Source organism: Lithohypha guttulata (assembly GCF_036872675.1).
Source record: "Lithohypha guttulata strain CCFEE 5908 chromosome Unknown scaffold_1, whole genome shotgun sequence".
Lineage (NCBI taxonomy): Eukaryota > Fungi > Ascomycota > Eurotiomycetes > Chaetothyriales > Trichomeriaceae > Lithohypha > Lithohypha guttulata.
Window position 1 is genome coordinate 3469819 of NW_027042750.1, and position 20590 is coordinate 3490408.

Consider the following 20590-nt stretch of genomic DNA (forward strand, 5'->3'; position numbering starts at 1 on the left):
GTGGGTTAGGGTTTCAGGATGACCCGCAGGCGGCGATGGCGGGCAGATCTCAGAATCTGTTCAAGATAGCCGCAAAGTGTATCATCCTGCATTGTTCTTCCATTCTTGTCCAGGTGACCTTTACACCGCAGTTTCTCAACGACGGGGTGCCCGGTCACACAAAGCAAAATTCCCAACGATCGACTCTCTTTGTTGTCTACTGGTCATGGTCGAGGCCTGTGTGATCCGAAGGAAGGCAGAGGACGAGTACTTCACAAGTTCCTCGAAAATCCCTGTTATCAGACCTGCGGAGTCAACGATCGAGAAATTGATAAGTTCACCGCTTCGCTGATCTCACAATCTTTTCACTTCTCTGTCTTTTGCAGCTGCTGGGCATGCCAATTGTTCCTGCCTGTCTTTCCTACGTAACCTACTAGTACCTGCCTTCATTAAGGCACTGCAGCATTGCACCACCTGCCAAATCTGCACGTCCAATCGATTTCAAATCTTTCACGTTTTTGTTTTTCGACACCTACAACCACTACTGTTACCGACCAACTTGGCACTGTCCTATAGATTCTCGTTATCTAGTTCACCTATTGATTCAGCCAGCAAGTATTCCACCGGCTCATCCCTGCATGAGCATGAGCGTGCTAGGAAGAGCCTCCACATCGTCTGTCCGACGAAGCCTCTCCATCGAACGAAAAGACCCATTTGCTCCAATTGAGACATACTACGATGAGACCTTCCTACAAAAGAAGTTGTTAGGGGACAAGCAGCGGGCAATATCGTCGTACACCAAGCAAGCACCGACCACATCCCTCGTTGCTGGCTCGAACTTCCTGCCTAGACGGCGAGGTAGTCATGACGAGTTCACTCAAGCTAATCAAGAACTGCTTGTCAATGTTGAGAGCACCATTAACGACCTTCTAGATCGGGAGGACAAAGACAGGAACTACCAGATCACGATTGAAGACAATGGTCCTAAACATATTTCCGTTGGCACTCTTGGCTCTGCAGGATACAGATCGACTGACCTTCGAGGAAACTATGTCATTAGTAACCTGCTACAAGAGTTGACGTTGGCACAAGATCTGGGCAAGAAAGTGGTCAAAATACACAGATCTAGACTCAACGAGAACCCAGTCACTCGTCTCGACAGACGTATACGCGATGAGTTCTGGAAGAACCTCGAACGCAGCCTAGATGCCAATACGATCGAGAAAGCTGGCAAGGATCCAAAAGACTGGACTGATAATCCCAGGCCACGTATCTACGTGCCTCATGGCTGTCCCGAACAGTATGAATATTATACACAGGTTGCCAAAGACAAGCCGGAGATGAGACTCGATGTTAGGTGGCTTCCAAAAGGTGGTGCCACTGCCGAGTTCGTGAAAGGTCTGAATGATGCTCCTGGCATTCTGGCGCTGGCCATGCGGAAAGAGATCGTCAATGGCAAAGAAACCTTGAAAGGAGAACCGTTCACTGTACCAGGAGGGCGTTTCAACGAGCTCTACGGCTGGGACAGTTACATGGTTGCCATCGGTCTGCTAGAACATGGCAGAGTCGCTATGGCCAAAAGCATGGCCATCAACTTCGCCTTCTGTATTCAGCACTACGGCAAGATACTCAACGCCAACAGATCCTACTACCTCAGTCGATCGCAGCCACCTTTCCTTACTGACTTTGCCTTGCAAATCTACGAACATATCAGTCATGAACCCGACGCTCTCGACTTCCTGAAATTCATCATACAAGCAGCCATCAAGGAGTACTACAACGTGTGGATGTCCGCACCTCGCTATGACCCTGTATCCGGTCTCTCCAGATACCGACCAGATGGTCTGGGTGTACCTCCAGAGACGGAAGCCACTCACTTTGTGCACGTCATTACACCTTACGCGGAAAAGCTGGGTATCACTTTCGAAGAGTATGTCAAAGGCTACAACAGCGGCGACATCAAGGAGCCGGAGCTCGACGACTACTTTCTGCATGATCGTGCTGTTCGGGAGTCTGGTCATGATACCTCTTATCGCCTCGAGGGTTGTGCTGCAAACCTGGCTACTGTCGACCTGAACTCGCTCCTGTACAAGTACGAATGCGATATCGCTAATTGCATCCGTACTCACTTCCGCGACCATTTGACCATGCATCCCGACTTCCAGACCGAAGCCAATCGAATCGATGGATACGAATCCTCTGCTGTCTGGCATCGTCGCGCCAGGATGAGAAAGGCACGAATGGACAAATACATGTGGAATGCCAAAGCAGGCATGTACTTTGACTACGATACGGTCAACAAAAAGATGACCGACTACGAAAGTGCTACTACCTTCTGGGCTATGTGGGCTGGTCTTGCTAGTCCAAAACAAGCTGCTGCTCTGGTGCTTAAAGGTCTTCCCAAGTTCGAGGAGTTTGGAGGACTCGTATCGGGAACCGAAAAGTCTCGAGGCGAAATCCATATCGCTAGGCCCAATCGACAATGGGATTATCCTTTCGGCTGGGCACCTCAGCAAATTCTTGCATGGGGTGGCCTCCTGAATTATGGTTACACAGAGGAGGCTCACCGTTTGTGCTACAAATGGTTGTATATGGTCATCAAAGCTTTCGTCGATTTCAACGGTGTTGTGGTCGAGAAGTACGATGTGACCAGGCAGAAAGACCCTCACACTGTCGAGGCCGAATATGGCAACCAAGGTGCTGATTTCAAAGGTGTTCCTCGAGAAGGATTTGGCTGGGTCAATGCAAGCTTTGTCTATGGTCTGTCGTTTCTTCCGACGCACATGAAGCGAGCGCTGGGTACGCTCACGCCATGGACCTTATTCGAGGAGAAGACAGCCATTAAGCTGGATCAACATGACGAGTTGACGATTCATGAAGAAGACGAAGAGTTTAAGAATTCTGATGTCGTTGTTTGAGCGTTCGCCTGAGCTTATGGAAGACTTGTTTTCGCGATGGAGGTTTGGCGATATCAAATGACTCGCTGGCAAAGACAATAGTATACCCTAATCACGATCGGGCAGTTTCCGATGAGGTGGTGGCGCTAGTGGTTTACCAGCTTCTTTTTTCATTTTTTTTTTCAACTCTGCATCGGAGACATGGACGTGGGAGCATAGCTAGTTATCGTTAGCAGTCACGATATGCGTGCATCGGTTATCAACATAGTGGTTTTGCGAGGTCTTCTCCTCGAGCGGGCATCAATATCAACGAAGTTGTGCAGGCGAAGGTCTGATCTTGGCATTCGATATCCGCTTGCCAATAGCCATTTCTTACGTGCATTCAAGGCCCTCACCTTTTTTGAAATTACCTTGACTTTCCTTTTCAAATAGCATGCCACATCGGCTCGTGTACTCACTTCATCTGTCTTCCATCTCTCGCTTCCGAGCTGGTCGCCGACACACGCAGTCAAACTCTCTCGCTTGAGCTGCCGAAAATGTGTCGGATATATCCAAAGACCTGACATGAAACTCAGACCGAGGCTGTTCGGTCACAGTCCGAGAGTTGAAGGGCGGGAACAGTATGCGACATGTGGACGCTCAATATGCAGCTGCATATGTCTAGATGTGAAAGAGCTCAATTGTCTGACTTTTTACTGAATATCAATGTCCTATTGGTGAAATGAGCTCGCGGTAGTTGAGGACTACGATGCTCAAGCATGGTGTTTCGTGGAGAAGCGGAGACGCGGCTCTTGAGCGAGCGGACATGGCTGGTCTGGGCTGATCTTGTCCACTTTAGCACTTCCTTTCAGCCAACTGGTGATTACTCCGTCATTGCTCAGGAATCAAATCATCCAAATAGCTTCACATATGTCGCTAGATCATGATGTCCCATCTCTGCTTTTCTCTCCGCTTCACCATCCTTACGCAAGCTATATCGTTTACCATCCTTCCTGACTGATCTTCTCACTCACGAAGTGTTTGTCTTGCCTATCAATCACAGCAGAGTTATTCTTTCTGTCTTCCACATCACCCATCTTACCAGGACAAGCTGGAGTTAATACAGAAGGCCAAAGGTCTATTCAATATGGGTGCACTCGACGCAGAAGAGCAGGCCTACCAGCAAGAGGTCGCTGCTGTCAAGCAGTGGTGGCAGGATTCGAGATGGAGACACACCAAGAGGCCGTACACAGCCGAATCGATCGTGCAGAAGCGAGGAAACTTGAAGATACAGTACCCTAGTGCTGTTCAGGCAAAGAAGTTATGGCAGTTGGTTGAGGAGAGATTTGCAAACAAGCAAGCTACTCCCACGTACGGTTGTCTCGATCCTACTATGGTGACTCAGATGGCTCCCTTCTTGGAAACAGTCTATGTTTCTGGCTGGCAGACATCCTCGACCGCTTCCTCGTCTGACGAACCATCCCCCGATCTAGCAGACTATCCTATGGATAGTGTTCCCAAGAAGGTGAACCATCTGTTCATGGCTCAGCTCTTCCACGATCGAAAGCAACGAGAAGAAAGATTGACAACTCCAAAGGAGAGCAGAAGCAAGTGCCCCAGCGTTGATTACCTTAGACCCATCATTGCCGATGCGGATACGGGCCACGGTGGCTTGACTGCGGTCATGAAGCTCACCAAACTATTTGTCGAGCGAGGTGCTGCTGGCATTCATATTGAAGACCAGTCACCCGGCACCAAGAAGTGCGGCCACATGGCTGGCAAGGTGTTGGTACCAATTTCAGAGCACATTAATCGACTTGTGGCCATACGTGCTCAGGCGGACATCATGGGCACTGACCTGCTAGCTGTTGCGAGAACTGACGCCGAAGCTGCGACCTTGATTGCTTCCAACATCGATCACCGTGATCATGCCTTCATCCTAGGAAGCACGAACGCCAACCTGCAACCACTCAACGATCTGATGATCGCAGCCGAGCAGTCAGGCAAGGTCGGCGAGCAGCTCCAAGCCATCGAGGATACCTGGACTAGCCAGGCCGGTTTGAAGCTCTTCGACGATGCTGTCGTAGATGCTATCAATGCAGGCGTTCACGTCAACAAGCAAGATTTGATCAAGCAGTACAAAGCTGCTGCTGCGGGCAAGTCTAATCCAGAGTGCCGAGCTATCGCAAAGGGCATAACTGGAGTTGACGTCCACTGGGACTGGGACGCGCCACGTACACGAGAGGGTTATTACAGACTTCAGGGCGGATGTCGCTGCGCCATCAACCGAGCTATTGCATACGCTCCATACGCCGATATGATCTGGATGGAAAGCAAACTACCAGACTACAACCAAGCAGTTGAGTTTGCTGAAGGCGTGCACGCTGTCTGGCCTGAACAAAAGTAAGTCTTTTCTCTTCTCAGTGGCTCTCCTAAAAGAAGCTAACAATGCTTAGACTCGCATATAATCTCTCTCCATCTTTCAACTGGAAGACCGCCATGAATGCCTCAGATCAAGAAACCTACATTGAGCGTCTAGGCAAGCTCGGCTATACTTGGCAATTCATTACCCTCGCTGGTCTGCATTCAACTGCCCTGATCTCCAACAAATTCAGCAAAGAGTTCGCTAAGCGTGGTATGCGCGCTTATGGTGAGCTTATCCAGGAGCCCGAGATGGAGAACAAGGTCGACGTCGTTACGCATCAAAAGTGGTCTGGTGCGAACTTGGTAGATCACACGCTCCAGATGGTAAGTTCATGTCCAGTATCGATTCGAGACTGTATGCTAACAATGTTCTATAGCTTACCGGTGGTATCAGCAGCACATCTGCCATGGGTAAGGGTGTGACCGAGGACCAATTTCACTGAAGACACGATGCGATATTGGAGAGATATTGGACTATATACAGCACTTCAAATGTTGTCAGAGCCGCTGCCGTGCCAAAATTTATCCACGATTTGCATGAGACGATTTAAGTGGGAAATTCATTTGTTGGAACATCTGATGTACACCAATTTAGTAGTTATCTTTCAGCGATTTTGACAGCTTATTAAAAATCTAGTCGTTGTTATATCTGACCCCTAGCCAAGCACTTTACCACAACATCCACAGCGATAGTCATACAACTCCAGAGTACTATATTAAAACGTCGCCATGTGTGTCCGGTTTAGTTTCAAGAGTACTGTTGCTGTGTGATTGTGTTCGACAAGGCGGCTCTTTCGGGTGGATCTGTCGTTCTGTAGCAGTTCCGCTCCAATGCGGCACATCTTCGGAAGAACGACCCGAGTGGGATATTGCACCTTTCTCGCTTCCATTTTACACGTGCGTTGGTGTGCTTCACAAGTGGTGCATGCACTTTCTTCAAACTTCACCATGCTATCATTCCAGGAAACCCTGAGCTAGGACCAGCTCGAGCGTGAACTATGAGCGGTCCTGCTTACCAAGATCCATGCCCTTTGTGGGACTCTCATCCTCCATAGCCGCAAACATGGCAGCAGAACTTACTGCTCCTCTCCAAGCCTCTCTGGCTTCTTCCATATCAGTCATTAATGCCACAGCAACAGCTCTTACCACCGCCAATCCGGGACAAGGCCTCTTTGGCACGACTGGACATGTTCTAGCGACTATGAAAGTCGTGCCTACGTTTCTAGTATGGCTGGCAGCGTTCGCTACATTCACCCTTCCAGCATGGCTATATGCGGGTTTGTCCACAAGCCTGACTGTCACGATCAACGCTACTACCTTGTATGTCTCTCACTCAGCTGGTCCGTTGAGACGCTAACGGAATAGAATTGTCATCGCGCTTCTCTTCGTCTCTGGTATCAGTTGGTTTATTCGCTATAGATTCCTCAATGTATACACTCGTTTGCCGCAGGAGCCACCTAGGAAAGAGCCTCAGATCGATATCTTCCCCGATACCTCAGATGGGGACTCAAAGCCTGGCCTTGGCCAATACTTCGACGAGATATTGAGCGCAATCAAAGTCTTCGGCTACCTCGAGCGACCTGTATTCCATGAGCTTACGAGGACAATGCAAACCAAAAAGCTAATAGCTGGGGAGACGCTGCTTCTAGAAGAAGAGAAAGGATTCTGCCTGGTGGTCGACGGATTGGTACAAATTTTCGTAAAGAGCTTGAGGGAGGACACTAACGTATCTGGTGAATCACACGGGTTTCTGGACGATGAGAATGGTTACCATGATGGCAGTCAAGGGTATCAACTGCTCACTGAAGTTAAGAACGGTGCGTCAATGTCGTCCCTTTTCTCCATCCTTTCTCTGTTCACAGAGGACGTGAGGTTGAGGTTCGATGAGTCGTCTCGACCAGCATCTAGCAATGGCTTTGTGAACCCTCCAACACCTGGCTTTATGCAAAGCTCTACTGGACCGTCAACACCTATCCATGAGACCACATCCAGCAAACATGTTCTATCAGATGGTGTGAAAAGCTCGAAACTTGCCAAGGTTCCACCTCTTACTCTTGAGACGCCCTTTGAGGAGGACTATTTCAGACAGAAAGTGCGTTCCAAAAGAGAAGATCGGAAACCAAAGTCAGTTCATCCAGACATTGTAGCTCGCGCCGTGGTAGACACGACCATCGCTATCATTCCCGCCAGCGCTTTCCGAAGATTGACCCGCACATATCCTCAGGCTACTGCTCATATCATACAAGTTATCATCGCCAGACTACAACGAGTTACATTGTCGACCGCGCATCAATACCTAGGTCTTACATCAGAGGTCTTGCAGATCGAGAAGCTGATGAACAAATATACCAGCTATGACCTGCCAAACATGCTTCGAGGAGGCGCGCTCGATCGATTGAGGGATAAATTTGCTAAAGAGATAGAACGTCTCGGCAATGAAGATATCACGAAAGGTATTGCACTTCACAACCCCGTAACAAATCGGCGACGATCCTCCACTGGGCTGAGAAAAGAAGCTGCGCTTGCTGCACGGATCGCTGCCGCCCGTCAAAGTTCTGGTGACCCGGTTGAGAGTGCTGGAACAGATGTCAATGCAGGTGACCTTGCCACCAATGTCTCAACTGCTAGACTCATCGGTCGTGCTGGCAGCTTGAGTTCTCGCAATCCACCCTGGAACCTGATGTCGGAACTGAACAGTAGTCGAGCTGGTGGCCTTTCAAGTCCGCTAGGCATTCGAGAAAAGACGACAGCACGACCTCCCTCTCAAAATGGACCTATTTTACGTCAAGACTCCAGCAGTGAGGATACTCTACTGAGGGAGTCTGTGTTGGATTGTATGGTAAAAGCGCTTGGCTTGGACATGAATGCCAGAGACATCCATCGTAGGACAGGAGCTGGTGGTGTATCTGTGGAACAGTCACCTCGGCTGGTCTCATACGATGCGCGCAGGCAGACAGCCGTTTTCAGTAATGCTTTCGGTATGATCGATCCGTACGGAGGCTCTGTTGATGGCGATACTGAATCAGTGGTTTCATCTGTGGCCAGCTTGGTCGGTCAAGGTGCCAGAAATATGCACGATGAATTAATAGACGACGTAGAGATCGTCTTTTTCCCGAAGGGATCTGTTCTGGTAGAACAAGGTGAACGAAATCCGGGAGTCTACTACGTTATTGATGGATTCCTCGATGTCAGTATCCCAGTTGAAGATAAACCTAACAAACATGCTACGACTACCACTAATGGCCCGCCTCAAGAGAAGCGTGCACCAGCCCTGCGCAGGACGAAAACTGCTTCCAGCAGAGCCTCTTCCATTCCGGGATTGAGTCAGGAACCACTGAAGAAACAAGTGCAAAAGTCGTTGTTCCTGGTCAAGCCGGGAGGCATCGCAGGCTATATCGGCACATTATCTTTTCATCGGTCTCTGACAGATGTCACAGCTAAAACTGACGTATACGTTGGCTTTCTGCCACGGCAGTCCCTCGAAAGAGTAGCGGAAAGATATCCTATCCTTCTCCTTACCATAGCCAAGCGCCTGACCAATCTGCTGCCCCGACTGATCTTGCACATAGACTTTGCGCTCGAATGGGTCCAGATTGATGCTGGTCAAATCATCCATCGCCAAGGCGATGATAGTGATGCTATCTATATTGTGCTCAACGGTAGGCTTCGTGCTATTAGAGAAAACTCAGATGGTAGTCTGCAAGCGACTGCTGAGTATGGCCAAGGCGAAAGCATCGGAGAACTCGAAGTAATGACTGAAGGCACGCGACCTGCAACATTGCATGCAATACGTGATACAGAACTTTGCAGGTTTCCGCGGTCTCTCTTCAACAGTCTTGCTCAAGAGCATCCATCAATCACGATCCAGATTTCGAAACTGATCGCACAAAGAATGAGAGCCCTGATCGAAAACCCAGTTATTGACGATATGAAGGAGCGAAAAGGCAAGGCAGGAATCGCAGATGGCTCATCCAGCCTCAATCTACGAACTATTGCTATCTTGCCTGTCACAACTGGGGTGCCTGTCGTTGAGTTTAGTCACAGGCTGTTAAGTGCACTGACGCAGGTCGGTATACCAAATGGTGCCACATCTCTCAATCAAGCTGTGGTCCTCAATCACCTGGGCCGCCACGCTTTTAGTAGAATGGGCAAGCTGAAATTATCACAATATCTTACGGACCTGGAGGAGAAGTATGGTATGGTACTATATGTCGCAGATACGACTGTTTCTTCCCCATGGACCCAGACATGCATTAAGCAAGCAGACTGCATACTCCTTGTTGGTCTCGCTGAGAGCTCGCCCAGTATGGGTGAGTATGAACGTTTCTTGCTCAGCATGAAAACAACGGCTCGGAAAGACCTTGTACTGTTACACATGGAAAAGTTCTCGAAACCTGGATTGACTGCGAAGTGGTTGAGAAATAGGGGTTGGGTCAATGGCGGTCATCACCACGTCCATATGTCCTATCGAATTCAATCACACGCGATTCCGCCACAACCCCGACGTCTTGGCACAGCGATCAAGAAGAGGGTGGAAGTAATCCAAGCTGAGATCCAAAAATATACGTCACGTCGTGTCCGGCAGCAACCTCTATTCTCTGCAGAAACACCATTCAAGGGCGATTTCCATCGGCTTGCGCGACGACTATGTGGTCGTTCGGTAGGCTTGGTTCTTGGTGGTGGAGGTGCTCGAGGCCTTGCTCATATTGGTGTTATCCGGGCTATTGAGGAAGCCGGTATACCGGTCGATCTTATTGGTGGTACCTCAATTGGAGCCTTCATTGGCGGCCTTTATGCACGTGACGCAGAGGTTGTGAGCATGTATGGTCGTGCGAAACGATTCGCTGGCAGAATGGGTAGTATCTGGCGCTTTGCGTTAGACCTCACCTATCCTTCTGTCTCCTACACGACAGGTCACGAGTTCAACAGAGGCATCTACAAAACGTTTGGTAATTCTCAAATTGAGGACTTCTGGATCAACTTCTACTGCAACACAACGAACATCAGCAAGTCGCGAGCTGAGTTTCATACTAGTGGTTATGCGTGGCGGTACATCCGAGCAAGTATGACACTAGCCGGTCTCATACCACCAATCTGCGATCAAGGTAGCATGCTTCTTGACGGTGGTTACATCGATAATCTCACCGTCGCCCATATGAAATCTCTAGGTGCGGATTTAGTGCTCGCAGTTGACGTTGGTGCGATAGACGACGATACTCCACAAGAATTCGGCGATTCGCTCTCTGGTGTCTGGGCAGTTCTACAGCGCTGGAATCCATTCAGCACTGCGCCAAGTCCGCCTACATCCTCTGAGATACAAGGACGCCTTGCATATGTGAGTAGCGTCGATGCGCTGGAGCGAGCTAAGACAACACCAGGCGTGGTGTACATGCGGCCACCTGTTGTTGCTTATGCGACTCTCGACTTCGCCAAATTCGACGAAATCTGCAATATCGGGTATTCTTTCGCCAAGGAGTTCTTGAGCACCTTGAAAGCAAAAGGCGAGCTGCAGGGAATTTCCGAAGGGAACATTGGGGTTGAAGGTGCTGGTGAGGAAGCCCGATTGAGAAGGACCATGGCTCCCAGAAGAGCAAGTATATAGCCATCAAACAAAGAACTCAGTCAACGTGCCCGTGCCTCTGTACTCTCACTACCCGTACTGTCCTCGTCCTTGTCGCCACTGACACCCATGTCAGCAATACCCTTTCCTACTCCATCAACCTCATCCTGTATCCCTTCCCCCTTCCCATCCCAATTCTTCGTCACAAGCACATCCTCCCCATCCCCATCCCCAAGCCTCACCAAAACCATCACTTCTCCTTCCTCCCCCTTCTCCTCCCCATCAAACCCACTCATCCTCATCAACACATCCACAAACCTCAACTCCTCACCCACCTCCTCCGGATCCGCATCAGCACCGAAATCTCCAATCGTAAATGGGCGTTGTGCTAGCCGCCAGGTTCTGTAGGTTGTATCAGTAGGGTTTAATTCGATCTCCATGCTGTAGGCGCCGCCTTGGAGAGGTGGGAGGCGGGAGATGTCGGTAAGGTAGCAGTCATATTCGGGAGGGGAAGGAGTGGTGGAGATACGGGTTATTACTATGGTTAGGAGGAGGGGTTTGGGGTGAGGGTGGGATCGGCCTGAGAGGGAGTGGGTGAGGGGGAGGGTGTATTGTTTGTAGTCGCCTATTGGCATTGCAGTGTATCGAGGTGGAGGAGGTGGGTTATGGTGTGTGGCAGGGTTATGTTTGAGTTGCTGACTTTTTAGTGTGCGGTATTATCACTTCTCTATGATTTGGCGGTTGAAGTGTTGATTCCGGATATCAAAGCTGGCTAGTGACGGCCATACGGTATTGTGGTTGGAGCACAATTTTCCCGAGAGGATGTGGTACGATGTCACATATGTAGGTGTTCAATTCCTGGATTTCCAAAAAGGGTTTTGATTCTAGGATCATCAGACTATATTCAGAGTTGTCTATATGGTCGCTAAATTCCATGCGTTTCAACCACACGAAGCAAGAACGCTCTATTTGCCTGAATGTACCATCCTACCACCAACCCATACATTCTTGACATTTCTATCATCACCGTTCCAGACCCATTTATCTATCCTCTCGTCCCATTTTTCCCAGCCAAATATGTCGACCGGGCTGTTCTCCCCGCTCAAATCAATCTCCTGAACATCGAAAAGCATCCCAGGCTCAAATCCACCCAAGCGACCTTCCATACCCACGCACTTTGCGCCACCGACAGTCGCTAACCATAAGCCCTCGGTAACGCCAATATTCCATTTCTTGTCGCCTCCATTCACGTAGCCTAGCTGTCTGCTGACCAGGCAAGCTTGCCTGACTGAATCTAGTATGCTGACACTATATCCACCACTGACATCGGTACCCAAACTGACATCTATTCCATTATCTAGTAATTTCCGTACTGGACAGAAGCCACTGCCGAGCGCACTATTACTGGCTGGACAGTGAGAGATTTTGCTTCCTTGAGTACGGATCGTCTCTAACTCCCGATCGTCGAGATGGATCCCGTGGGCGAGGATTGTGCGGGAAGTCAGAAGACCGGTTTGATGGTATACATCCGTGTAGCTCTTGTATTGAGGGAAAAGATGCTTCACCAGCGCTAGTTCGCCTATGTTTTCGCTGATATGGGTCTGTACCCTCAGCTTTCGGTCCGTAGCAAGTTGACCGAGTAGAGAGAGTGTTTCGGTTTGACAGGAAGGTGCAAAGCGTGGGGTGACGATCGGAGCGAGCAGCTCACCCTTGGAGTCGAGTTTCTGGATATGTTCGATGCTTGCGATTGCGTTCGCAAGGCTTTGATCAGGTGTTTCGTCGCGGTAGTAGGTTGGGCAGGTATCTGGGTGGTCCATACACACGCGTCCTATGTAGGCTCGTTGTCCAAATTTGAATGCTAGGTCGGCCAGTAGGTTTGTGGCAGGTACTGAAATGGTTGCGAAGTATGAGGCTGTGGTGGTCCCGTAAGATAACGTTCGTCTGATGACTTTGGTATAGACTGCATCTGCCTTGGATAAAGGATTGGATGTGCTGTGGTTGACTGTTTCAGTACCTCTGTCACCCTCATATGCTCCGTTGGTGTCTGCTAGTGGTTCTTTTCCACCAAGACTGGCCTCTAGTGGGAATGTGTACGTGGTTAGCCAATCTAAAAGAGTTGATTTACCAAAGATACCAACGTTGGGATATTGCGAGGCGTGTATGTGTGTATCGATGAAGCCAGGGAAGAAAAACCCATTGTTCATCGTTTGGTGGAAGTCGACGTCCTGTTCTTCGACACCGAATGCTTCGAACGCTGCTGCTGGTGTAGTCAGTGTCCAGTCCGTCTTCTCGATTACCCCATGGCCATTTGAGCTCGACACCAGGACAGCTCCCTGCCTTATCAAGAGGGATTCAGGTCCTGGGGCCGAGATGAAGCGTCCAAAGAAGATGGCTTTGCGTCCGTCATCCGCGGCTGCCATTTATGCTCTAGCAACTGTTAAAATTCAATCAAGTTGCGGCAGGTGCACTCTAGAGGGTCGCAGTATGAGTAGCACCACACATCAACCTAGATCAAAAGCACGAAAAGGAGAACGACGTCGAAAGAGACAATCTCAGTAGCCATACTGTCTTATCTATATGGTTTGCTATGTCGCTATGAGGCAAGCAGAGCAAAAGCAGAAAGTCTAGACGATTGACTGGACTATAGCACAAGCACCAATAGCCGGATAGAATTACATCTCATATTAGCATTGGCATGAGGCATCGCTCAGGATCTGCATTGGTGCTTGATACAGGTACGATAGCTGTTTCGAACAACGTGCGTCGGAAACCGCCGACATTGCAGGAATAGACGAACGGGGCTCAGTTTTGAGCCTTGTGAATAAAATGCGCTGTCCTGCGGGCAGATTTTGGTTGGAGGGTGTAAGAGTGTTCTTCAATGAAAGGTCCGCTCGTAGAAACCAATCTTGCAAGCAAAGCTCGAAGTTATTCATTGACAAATCTATATAACGATGTATCTATGACGATGAACGCCAGCTGAGCACTGTTCTACAGCAGTCACGGCACATAGTCGACCGTAACTAGTCTGAATACATCTACAACGATCCCGAAGCTGAGGTAGGCTCGACCTATGTTGATCTTAATCTGCTGGGGCACAGCGCTGTCGTGTCATGTCGTTGCAAACCTCGCAAGGCCGGTGCACTGGAATTTCGTTGTTGGCTCGTTTTCGTCTGAAATATTGTTGGAGATGTGGAGAATATCGCAATATATGGTGTAGAGATCGTACCCATCACAGCTAGGCAGTCTCCTGGAGAACGAGTGTTTGCTAGAGGCACGTCTGACTCCTTCGAAGTGGCAGGAGAAAGACATCACTTGTACTCGTAGAAGCCCTTTCCACTCTTCTTTCCTAGCCACCCAGCATCCACGTATTGCCGTAGGAGAGGACTTGGCCTGTACTTGGAATCTCCCAAACCACTATGGAGTGTTTCCATAATCGCGAGGCAGGTATCGAGTCCGATAAAATCGGCTAGGGCAAGAGGGCCCATAGGGACGTTGGTCCCGTTTTTCATAATGTTATCAATATCCTCTTTCTGTCCCACACCAGTTTCTAGGCAGATGACAGCTTCGTTAATGTAGGGCATGAGGATTCTGTTCGCAAGAAATCCCGGAGAGTCAGCCGATACCGAGGGAACCTTGCCCATCTTTTCACAAAAAGCGACAGCTGTTTTCAGGGTGTCATCCGAGGTTTGCAGACCAGAGATGATCTCGACACCCTTCTGTACAGGAACAGGATTCATGAAATGGGTTGACACTACACGACTTGAGGCCTGAGTATCGGTCGGGTTCTTAGTGGTGGCAGCAGCAATCTTTGTTATACTAATGCTACTGGTGTTCGTGGCTAGAATAGCGTGTTTAGGACATATCTCTGCTAGCTGAGCAAAGATCTCCTGCTTCAGTTTAGGGATTTCTGGCACCGCCTCGATTACCATGTCCACATCACTCAGGTCGGACATATTTACAGTCGTGGTGATCCTTTTCTTGGTGGCATCTGCAATTTCCTGTGTGATTCTCTGCTTCGACACATCCTTGGCTAAAAGCTTGTCCGCAAATGCCATACCTTTGTCCAAAGACTGCTGCGAGTTGTCGACAACCGTGACCAGGACCTGAGCTTTCTGCGCTGCAACAAGAGCAATTCCAAGACCCATCTGACCCGCACCCACGACACCCAGCTTTTTGATCTCGGCCGGCATGGCTGAAGTAGCTGAGAAGTGCCTGGATAAAGAGCTCAGTCGTTGTGCTGCTGTCGATGATCCTGGAGACGGCATTGCTTTACGAAAAGCCAGTCGTGTAAAAGATGCCATTTCAGGCTATATGGGCTGGAACGGGAGAATACAAGCGGATGCAACAAGCATATTTGACCTGAACTGCACTCCAAAGCATGACAGTTGCATGCGCTCCAAGTCCTGCTCGGTTGGCCTCGGCTTTGAGTAGAACACGCTAGCGACGCTATGACGATCTTCGCGAGCTCAAGCTCCGCAAATCGAGCAAACTTATCGCGTAAAGTCGCGCTCAACGCGTCTCCTACCAGCCCGCGCATAGTGGAGATGTTCGTGCATCTTTGTGAATAGTATGCATAGCTATGCTTCTTGGTTTGAGGTGACGTTGAGTGCGACTCGTCAGTAGGGAAAATGGAGGACGAAAATCCTTTCAGCAAATCGAAGACGATCGATCCCGAAGTACGAGCATATGTATACAGTCTTGTTAACGCGCTTGGAGGTACTGGATCGGATGAGACAGGCAGATATGTGCTGGGAGACGATGCCATTGCTGTACTTCGAGACTTGAAGAGATGGCTGAAGCTCTATGACGAGAAGACCAACCGGCTAGATGTGGCCAGGTGTATGGCAGAAGCGAACTTGGTTCGAGGTGATTTACTACCCATCCTATCGCTATGGAAAGAGAACGGAAAGAATGAGAAATCCAGGTCAAGGCTCGCGCTTGCTGCTCTCGAACTTCTGGTTCCTCTCACCTGGCCAATCGAGCACGAGGAGATGACACTCAACCATCATCGTCATACTCCATACATCCTTCAAGCCCAAGTCAAATATAAAGCCGCAGTATTGCATTGGGACACAACGAGCGTGCTGAGACAGGCAATCAGAACAGCTCTGCCGGCTCTAGCTGTGAGGAGGGACGAACGCACACCACGAGACGAAGCTATCATCAAGCTAATGCTCTACTTCATCCGGAACATTGCAACTATTCGCCAGACCCCGAACCTACCCTCCCAAGGCCTCGACAACGAAGTCTCGCGATCAGCAACGATTGAGACCTTCCGAGCTCAAGACGTCTTTGCCCTCCTTCTGACAATGTGCTCGAACATGGGTGAAGACTACAATCTGATGGACGTGGTCATTCTCGAAATTATGTTCAACCTTATCAAGGGGGTCGACGTTGAAAAGCTGTGGATGAACCAGGTACAACGCAAGAAAGTCGCGATTGACGATCTCAGAGAAACTTTGACAGCTGAAAAGAGCATGCATACACAAGCAAAGAAGAAAGAATGGAGTAGGCATGGCCGTTTCGGAACCATGATCTGGGTTAAGGGTAACGACAAGCAGATGAAGGCTGTCTCCGGTCAGGACAATTTGAAGAGCGACAAGACTGCGATGTTCAACGTAGACAACAACAAAAAGTGGAACAAGCCTATGAGAAAGCGCAAGGACATGGAATACAGCATGCACGACTTTGATCAAAAAGAGTACTTGTCAACAACAGCATCTGAGCAACTACGAAACTTCGTGGAAGAATTCTTGGACTCTGGTTTCAACCCTCTATTTACACATCTACGCAAAGCCATTGAGCGAGAAGCCGAACGACTACTACCAATCAATTATCGACAGTTCTTTTATGTGGTCGCCTGGTTCTTGAAAGCAGAACGAGCAAGACGTGAGCACAAACAGAAAGACGCCAGCGCTTCCAAAGCACAGACCGAGTTCGACCCTGAAAGCTATGCTCTGGTTGCCTGCGTGTTGAATCAGGAGACATTCATCACTCTCAATCGCTATATGCAGATGTCTTGGGACGACAAAGCCTGGCAGGACCTCAACGCAAGCATGCGATGTTTCACCGAAATTTTGCTTATGGTTCAAGACATGGCTCAAAGTCCGCTGGAAGAAGATCAAGAAATAGCCGAGAACATTCAGAACCGGATTTTCTACGAAGAGACAACGCACGATCGTGTAAGGCTTCTCTTGAATGGTTATAAGGATCAAGGTCTCGGCTACCTCGATGCGTGTACAGAACTTGCTCATGTCTTCCTGAGGTTACTCGAGAGGTACTCCAAAGAAAACGTTGATTTACAGATCAAGTCAAAGCGTAAAGCACGCCATAAAAGGAGAGAAGCACAACGGCAGCAGAGATCGCCAGATGAGGCAACGGGTGAGAACGAGGATGAAGAGTCGGAGCATGAGGACATAATGGACGTTGTCCAGGTCACCAAAGAAAGAAAGTTCGACTTTAAACGGTTTGCTGCCAAATTCGTGACCCAGTCTTCGATCGACACGTACATCTCCCAACTCACATTCTACAAGGATCTAAGTATAGAGCAGCTGAAACGAATCCATCGTTTCCTTTACCGGGCCGCATTCAAGCAGGACCAGGCGATCTTGCTTTACCGTCTTGATATAATCAGCCTGTTGTACAAATTACTTCAAGGGCCTGAGGCTCTTCCCGAGACCCATGCCATGTTCAATGAGTGGCAGGAGCTTACGAAACAGCTCTTCAGGAAGATGCTCAAGAAAGTCGATCAGAGGCCGGACCTTCTCGTTGAAGTTCTTTTCAGCAAAGTCCCTGCCACAACATACTACCTGGAACATGGGTACGACAAGCAGACATCCACAAGCACCAGATCACCAGCTGAGCTTGAGGTCAGGAACGCTTCGGCTCGAGATCGAAAAGAGCAGATAGCCATCATTGTCACTGTATTACTAAGAGATCAAAAGAATGCTCTGGTTGATTGGGTCAATACTATCGTCTGCAGAGCTTTTGACGAACGGCACGCCTGGGAGGCCGAAGCTGAAGCTCGAGAAGCGGAAACCATAGCTGCAGCAACAGCTGATGGAGATCCCTTAGCTGATAAGAAGCTTACTACGACTACTGACATGCCACCAGCAGCACCATCATACATATCTGTGACTGCAGGTAGGGACGAAATTAAGATCGCAACGTTCAAGAATGCTCGTTTGAAGCTGTTGATGAAGCTCGTCGGTATGGTGGAAGAGATCAACGACAAATCCGACACACCAGATGCTACCTGGATCGTTCCTTCCACTGTATCAGCCTCGCACTTGCGAGATTCGAAAGAAGCTATCACACAATACTCAATTACACATTGGCAGCCAGAGAATGAGGACGATCAACCGGAAGACCTACTTCGTCGTATTCGCAAAGACAATCGTGTGACTCGGAGTTATGAAGATGTCAACGAGGATGGAGAAGCTCCAAGGGACAACTTTATTGATGATTCTGAAGGTGATGACGGCCCTCTACCAGAAGAAAGTGAATTTCTATTCCCTGACAATCCACGCCGGAGTAAATCAGCATTGGATCAGCTTCGCGAAAAACGAGCCGCAAAAAGCAAGAAGCGTAAGCAGAGGTCAGATGATGAAAATGACAATAGTGAGGATGACGCAGCACGTCAAGAACGTCGCAGGCGAAGACAAGAGGCCGTACTTGCTCGACGGCAGAAGTTCAAATCTGAAGCTTATATCCGAGATTCAGACGATGAGACCGATGAGGAAGCCGACAAGTTATTCTTTGCTAAAGAAGAAGAGCTTCGCAAAGCACAAGCTGCGAAGGTCAAGGGCCAGATGATCTCTAGTGGTGCAGCTGAAGAGGTAGATGAAGCGACTTTGACGAAGCGGCGCAAGATCATGGCGAGGTTGCAAGGTGAAGATGGTAGTGACGAGGAGGACGAAAACGTGGAGATGGATGAAGCACCTGAGCAAGGTAGTGCTCTGCCGTCTTCACTTCCATCCAGGAACACGGACGTTGAGTCAGACCAGGATGAGGATACTCCGCCATCGTCACCGCCACCTACAAAGTCATCTACTCAGGCACGGCGCAAAGCTTTGCAGGAATTGCGTCAGGGCAAACAGGTGAAAGTGCCGGCTCCGGGAGGCAAAATAGGTGCAGTGGACGAAGACGCTTCAGATTCTGATCTTGACATTGAGGACGAGGAGGACACTATCGTTCCCGCTTCACAACTTGCTACAGCTAGACGATCTCGCGGAGGTTTCGTTGTTGAGGATGATGAGGAGGAGGAGGATTGAAATGGCAATAGTAGAGCCTTTAGACTTCATTATTCTTGTTAATCAGAGAGGCAAATTAGTTCACTCGTCAATCTTCAATCTCGCTCTACTTAGTACATCTTCGATCAAACTATTAAAGTGAAGTCGTGTCACGCTACAATGTATGCAGTCTGCGTAGTCGAAAGGTTCAGAATTGAGGGGAAGGCATCACATGCTCAACTGCGGCAAGCGAATGCCATAGTGCAGCGTCACTAATCCGCGGCACTTCAGGTAAGCTTCACACTGACAGCTCACAGGCATATTTCAATTCTAAGTAGAACTTGCTGTCGACAGAGTCTGTAAGGTTCCCTAGGCGTGTGGAGTTCATCTCAGCCATCGTCAGAATGAAGATTCACATCGCCCAGATTTCTGCTAGAGACGACCAAAACGGCCTTCGAGCAAGAGTCAATGGTGACTCGAGTTCTATTGAGAATAATTTGGACAAGGACGAGGCATCCAAGAGATTGTCTCAGAACAATGTCAATCACTAATAGGGTGACAATGAGATGATTGAGCAAGCCAGAATCTACTTTGCATGACTTCACGTTCACTTCAAGGTGTGACCGCTGAACACTCAGCGATATAAGATCCCAGGCGCACTCAGATAACAGACTTTAATTTCTGAGATTTCCGTCTTAAAGCACAGTAGTGATAACTCTTCGTCAGCCAATATGGACCCCTCTCCTGTCGAAGCAGGTCAAACAGGCGTGGGCAAAATGAAGGACTCGAACACTGCTTTGAAAGCGGAGACAACCACTCTTCGGGAGCAGAAAGAGAGACAGAAGGCGAAAGACCAGTCAATTCGACCTTCAAGAACTCAAGCTCAAAAGAGCGAGCAGATCGAAGCAAGACCAAAAGCAAGGCTTAGAGCCAGGCATAAGTACAAGCCAGAATAAAAACCTCGACAAGACACACCACGTAAGAAGTTCAGATCAGCAGCTCATGATCACGACAAGATTCACCATTTCCCAATCCGCAAGAGGAGGAGTTTCAGCGGAAGGATCTCGAACGTGAAAAAGATGAGGCTGTAAGAGAGGAGTACGCGGATCATGTCCAGCTCGTTTGTAACTACAAGAAGGGAGGGGAGGGTGAAGAAGCTCGACACCACACGCTCGGTAGCAACAACAGCAATGCTTGCAACACCGTTGTACAATCGATTGAATCTGCCGAGACCAATGAGCTTCACCTTCAACGGGCATCGATCGTCGGAAGTTAGCGCCTCACTAGCTGTGTATCGGGGTAAAGATGATTGGAAGTGAAGAGATGAGATGAGCAGGAGCCAGTAGGTCTTGCAAAGAAACATGGAAGACGAAGGTATGGCGTACATGCAATGGCCCACTATGCAACACACGCCGAGGTCTTCACGACCTGAGGCTAGTGCTAAGGGACAACAGACGTACTTGAACGATTAATCCAGTTTGGAAAGTGTTATTAAGCGAATGAAGTTTTGGTTTACCTGC

At 49.1% G+C, this 20590-nt stretch overlaps 6 protein-coding genes across 6 annotated transcripts; 4 read left to right on the forward strand and 2 right to left on the reverse strand.

The window, feature by feature from the left end:
- Nucleotides 1-617: 617 nt before the first annotated feature.
- NTH1_2 (alpha,alpha-trehalase nth1) lies at nt 618-2897 on the forward strand (the record flags this gene model as incomplete). The annotated part of the gene is made up of 2 exons (XM_064895656.1): nt 618-837; nt 913-2897. The coding sequence occupies 2 exons, from the start codon at nt 618-620 to the stop codon at nt 2895-2897; spliced, it is 2205 nt and encodes a 734-aa protein (XP_064758343.1).
- A 1105-nt stretch (nt 2898-4002) lies between these two features.
- Nucleotides 4003-5722, forward strand: ICL1 (isocitrate lyase 1; the record flags this gene model as incomplete). The annotated part of the gene is made up of 3 exons (XM_064895657.1): nt 4003-5258; nt 5312-5603; nt 5657-5722. 3 exons carry the CDS (start codon nt 4003-4005, stop codon nt 5720-5722), a joined length of 1614 nt encoding a protein of 537 aa, XP_064758344.1.
- A 620-nt stretch (nt 5723-6342) lies between these two features.
- On the forward strand, nt 6343-10881 carry NTE1 (phosphatidylcholine and lysophosphatidylcholine phospholipase; the record flags this gene model as incomplete). Its single annotated transcript, XM_064895658.1, has 2 exons — nt 6343-6599; nt 6699-10881. The coding sequence occupies 2 exons, from the start codon at nt 6343-6345 to the stop codon at nt 10879-10881; spliced, it is 4440 nt and encodes a 1479-aa protein (XP_064758345.1).
- A 923-nt stretch (nt 10882-11804) lies between these two features.
- LTR64_001278 (uncharacterized protein) lies at nt 11805-13259 on the reverse strand (the record flags this gene model as incomplete). The annotated part of the gene is made up of 2 exons (XM_064895659.1): nt 11805-12916; nt 12965-13259. 2 exons carry the CDS (start codon nt 13257-13259, stop codon nt 11805-11807), a joined length of 1407 nt encoding a protein of 468 aa, XP_064758346.1.
- Nucleotides 13260-14147: 888 nt separating this feature from the next.
- Nucleotides 14148-15029, reverse strand: LTR64_001279 (uncharacterized protein; the record flags this gene model as incomplete). Its single annotated transcript, XM_064895660.1, has 1 exon — nt 14148-15029. One exon carries the CDS (start codon nt 15027-15029, stop codon nt 14148-14150), a length of 882 nt encoding a protein of 293 aa, XP_064758347.1.
- Nucleotides 15030-15467: 438 nt separating this feature from the next.
- Nucleotides 15468-19112, forward strand: TOF1 (Topoisomerase 1-associated factor 1; the record flags this gene model as incomplete). The annotated part of the gene is made up of 1 exon (XM_064895661.1): nt 15468-19112. One exon carries the CDS (start codon nt 15468-15470, stop codon nt 19110-19112), a length of 3645 nt encoding a protein of 1214 aa, XP_064758348.1.
- Nucleotides 19113-20590: the final 1478 nt, after the last annotated feature.